Raw genomic sequence first — 4767 nt, 5'->3', positions numbered from 1 at the left:
CTGTTTTATGGCTTTTAATGAGTCTTGGCTGACTGACTCGTCTTTGGAGATAAAATGATTCGGGTGTCTGTTCCGACTGGATGGGGACAGCAGTTCGACTGGGAAATCACAGGGGGCAGAGTCTGCTTTTGCATAGATCACCGATGGTGCAACAATGTAACTGTCCTGCGAGACTATGTCTACCTGATATTGAGCTGCTGTCGCCTTTCTATCTCCCAAGAGAGTTTCCCCAAATATTTATAATGGTAGTTTACATTCACCGTAATGCCAATGCGAAGAATGCTGCTAATCTTATCTACACTGTGACACATGCAACCTCTGTCTCCTGATGCCCCCAATATTATTTTAGGACATTTTAAATTGCTGTAACATGAAGAAAACTCAGAATAACACAGATTAATGTGTCACCTTCCCAACACACCTCAACAAGACCCTGAACCTATGTTATGGCCCCATCAGAGGGGCCTACAAGTCTACAGCGAGAGTTCATCTGACCACAACACAGTGCATCTTCTGCCTCTCTTACAGGACTGTGCTGAAGAGTGAGAAAGTGCAAAAGTGGTAAGTGAAGGTTTGAACCAATAAAAGCTATCTGGAGTAGCAACAATCTGAGGGCTGCCTGGAATGGAATGAGAACTGTGGTTGGGCTACAAGACAAGGGAAACAATATGATACCGTTTAAACACAAAGGACTGGCTGATGAGCTAAATGGTTTTATCTCAGATCTGACAATCAGAACGTTAGTGGAGGAATTAGTCAGATGCGTATGAGGACAATTGCTACTCCCAAAATGGAATTTTGCATCCAGTGTCACCAGCCTATTCAGACAGACCAAAGTTAAAAAAGAGCCCAGGACCAGACATTGGTGGACAGGTACTTAAGTCATGTGCAGAACAACTCAGTGGATTTTTTCATCACATTTTCACTCAAGCTGCAGAAGGTGCCTAAACTCTTGAGTATTCCCTGAACCCCCTGCAGTTTGCTTACAGGGCCAAGCGAGGGATGGAGGACCCCACTCTAACCCTACTCAACCACCTCTACAAGCACCTGGAGGGCCGAAAAACCCCACTTGAGGCTTCTGTTCATGGACTTCTCATTTCCCTTCAATAGTATTCAGCCTCACATACTAGCAGAGAAGCTCCTCCCACATCAAGCTGGATGTGAGCCTTGTGGGCTGGATAGTGGACTTCCTTACCGACCAGTCCCAACAAGTGTGAGTAAATGGCGTCATGTCAAAGCAGCTCTGCTCCTCCACCGGTTGGTAAGGTTGTGTCTTCTCTCCTCTCCTATACATACTATACACTAACGACTGTCGTAGCGAATATGAAAACAGGCACATCATCAAGTTTGCTGATGACTCTGTCATCGTCAGTCTACTACAGTATTGAGAGTCTGAGCATGGGCCTGTGGTAGATGACTCTGTCGTCGTCAGTCTACTACAGGATGGAGAGTCTGAGAAAGGGCCTGTGGTAGATGACTGTCATCGTCAGTCTACTACAGGATGGAAAGTCTGAGCATGGGCCTGTGGTAGATGACTCTGTCATCGTCAGTCTACTACAGGATGGAGAGTCTGAGAAAGGGCCTGTGGTAGATGACTTTATGTCATAGTGTGAGAACTGCTTCCTCCCAAACTAAAGATATGGCCATTGACTTTAGAAGGCTGCCACTGAACCCCACACCCACTGTGGTCATGGGACACGACATTGAGCTGGTCAGTACCTACAAGTACCTGGGAACAGTGCTGGACAACAAGTTGACGTTTGAGGAGAACACATACCATCTGAGAAAGATAAACTCTTTTAACGTCAGCAAGAGAATGATGACACTTTTATTGAATCCGTATTGATGTTCTCAAAGGTGGCCTGGTTTGGCAATCTTAATGTTTGCAACAGAAATAGGTTGTACAGGGTGGTTAAAGTGGGCAGCAATTTCATTGGGATGCAACAGGCACAGCTCAGTGGCGTTCAGAAAGCGAATGGTGAGGAGAACTAACAGTATCCTAAACTGTCCTGGTCACCCCCACCTTGACCATTTTGCACTTTTCCCTTCAGACTTCCCAAATTCAATAGCAACATATACAATAACTATTTTATCCTACAGGCCATTAACTTTCTGAATCTGCACATGAAATGTCTATCTATTGCTGCACTTTTGCACAATTATTACTCCTTTTTATCCATCTCATTGTTTCATGTTATGTTTATATCAGTTGTATGGTTGTCACTGTTTATATTTTTTATTTTTTATTGTTGAACCCCAACTGCACAACAAATTTCCCAATTGGGACAATAAAGATAACTTGATCAACTGAAAGTTTGACTATGAAACCTGTCTTTAAGTAGTACTGTCCCCTTGGCTTCTCCTGGGGGGTGTTTGGGAGGCTGGCCACTCGCTGCTGCAGGTTGTGGTCTGCCATGTACACAGTCACAAAGAAGAGGGAGCCTCCAATGACCAGGAAGAGGCCCGAGAACCAGCCAGAGAACATGGCCTCTCCAAACTCCCAGCATGAAACCACATCGGGCAGGTACTCGTCCCAGAACTCTACCACAGTCATGTAGGCCACCAGGGAGACAGGCCAGGGTGGTGAGCCCCGACACCCAGGACAGCACACCGCTGACAATGAGGAGGCCCCTCTTCAAACCCTGCTGCCTCCCGAGAGCCCAGCTCCACTCCCTTCAGGCCTGGGAAGGCCACCACCATGGTCAGGGCCCTAGTGCCCAGACAACAGCATGAGCACCATGGAGACCAGCAAGTCCAAAGGCAGGGCCATGAGGGATTCAAAGGCTATATCCCAACCTCCTCTGTGAAGATGCAGGTGTGCCACAGGCCTGACTACTAGTTCTCCGCTTAGTTCAGGTCCGAGTTCAAGGTCTTCCACAGGGGGATGAAGGTGGTTACAAGAGTAGTGACCAGACCCCCGACTGTGACAAAGAGCGCAGTTCTCTGCCATGATTTTGGCGGTCAGGATCACCATCTTCTGTCAGTCGTCGTCGTTTACACTCCTCACACTCTCTCTGTCCCTCTCTTTGTATTGGCCAAAGAACAGCCAGTGAGCGACTGGGCACCCCGTCACCCTATCCCGTGGTAGCACTCGGACCGACTCAGCCAGCCCGCCTCATCCAGCATCTTAATAAAATACACCTGATAACCAGGAGATAATCCCAGGTCATGAGGCAATACAACAGACATATTGTTTTGTCGTATTGATACATATCATTGTAGGGAACAATGAGCACTGTTCTGAGATGAAACCAGATATGTCCAGTGTGATCCTGGGGACGGATCACACTGGAAGGAAACATGAGCAAGTTGGGCATGGGGGTACAAACACAAAGAGGAAAGGCCAGAAACTCTCGCAAGGGTGTCCAGAGTGGCCCGATTCAATGGACTCCGAGTGGCTACTGCTGCCTCATGTATAACTCATTATTTCAAATGAAACCATGTGTTGATGTTACTGATATGAGTTTTTGAGATTGGCTCTTTGAGTCAAGTTGTTTTTCATCTAGAGAAAATCAGTTGATTTGCCAAAATGTCTCAAGTGTCAAGACTATTAATAGCTCCTCGTGCTCAATTCAATACTACTTAGGCTAAACAAGAGCCCAAGGTCCTCATTTAGGTTTTAGAGCTCTGGGTTTGTAGCTGGCAGGGAACATGAAATCCTATCTGGCCACTAAGCCCTCGACTCTTTCATTCATTGACTTTAGGGAAAGCGTTTTATTTTAAATGTTACATGAAATCAATTGGGAACAGATGAAAAGGAGTCACATTCAACAGAAAATCAACGCAGCCTTAAAACGGATATTAAACTCCAATCAAAGTTTATCAGATGTTTTCAGATCTCAAAAGTGGCCTTTTGTCAAAATCAGTCCACATCCTAGGCCATGTTTTGTAGACCCAGCTATACGCAGATCCAAAAATCTAAAATGAATGGTAAGGTTAAGGTTGCAAAGCTACCGGTAATTTACCAGAATCTTCAGTAATTATCAGAAAGTCTATGGCAATCTATCATAATTTTGGTAATTTACACTTAACTTTTAAAAAATGTATTCATATTTAGTATTCATTTAATGTGTCCATGAGTTTCTAGTAGAAAGACCACATGTCAAACTCATTCCACAGAGGGCTAAGTGTCTGTGGGTTTTCACTCCATCCTTGTACTCGATTAATGAATTAAGATGACTAATTAGTAAGGAACTCCCTTCACCTGTTTGTCTAGGTCTTAAGTGAAAGGAAAAACCCGTCAGACACTCGGCCCTCCGTGGAATAAGTTTGACACCCCTGAAATAGACCATATGGTTCAAGAGAAAATAGCCTAATTAATGAAAGAAATCAACAATGGCATTATTTTCAATTAACTCCAACTCTTCCAACTATTGCCTTTTTTCACAACTGCCACCACCAAAAGGTTGCTGGATCGAATCCCCGAGCTAACAAGGTAAAAATCTGTCGTTCTGCCCCTGAGCAAGGCAGTTAACCCACTGTTCCCTGGGCGCTGAAGGGGTGGATGTCGAGGTGGATGTCGATTAAGGCAGCCCCCCCACACCTCTCTGATTCAGTTGAAGGCATTCAGTTGAAACAACTAACTAGGTATCCCCCTTTCCCAGTTTGATCATTAAACATATTGACATAGTTTGTAAAAAGGATAATGTTTTATCATTTTATAATCATCTTATTCAATATATTTTACATGTGATATACCCTCCCTTCGCAACCTTAGGTAAGGTCGACTACCGGTATAAAGAAATATCTAAATATAATTTAGTATGT

General features: G+C 44.6%; 1 protein-coding gene across 1 annotated transcript; it reads right to left on the bottom strand.

Moving 5' to 3' along the window:
- Positions 1–2236: 2236 nt before the first annotated feature.
- On the bottom strand, positions 2237–3246 carry cldn26 (claudin 26). Its single transcript, XM_042331101.1, is given in 6 exon segments — positions 2237–2573; positions 2575–2654; positions 2656–2719; positions 2721–2787; positions 2790–2946; positions 2948–3246. Coding segments are annotated over 6 exon segments (732 nt in total). The 5' UTR covers positions 2975–3246.
- Between the last annotated feature and the right edge of the window lie 1521 nt (positions 3247–4767).

This window comes from Oncorhynchus tshawytscha, linkage group LG12 (assembly GCF_018296145.1).
Source record: "Oncorhynchus tshawytscha isolate Ot180627B linkage group LG12, Otsh_v2.0, whole genome shotgun sequence".
Taxonomy (NCBI): Eukaryota; Metazoa; Chordata; class Actinopteri; order Salmoniformes; family Salmonidae; genus Oncorhynchus; species Oncorhynchus tshawytscha.
The sequence above is the reverse complement of the archived record's forward strand: the minus strand, read 5'-3'. Positions and strand labels throughout refer to the sequence as shown.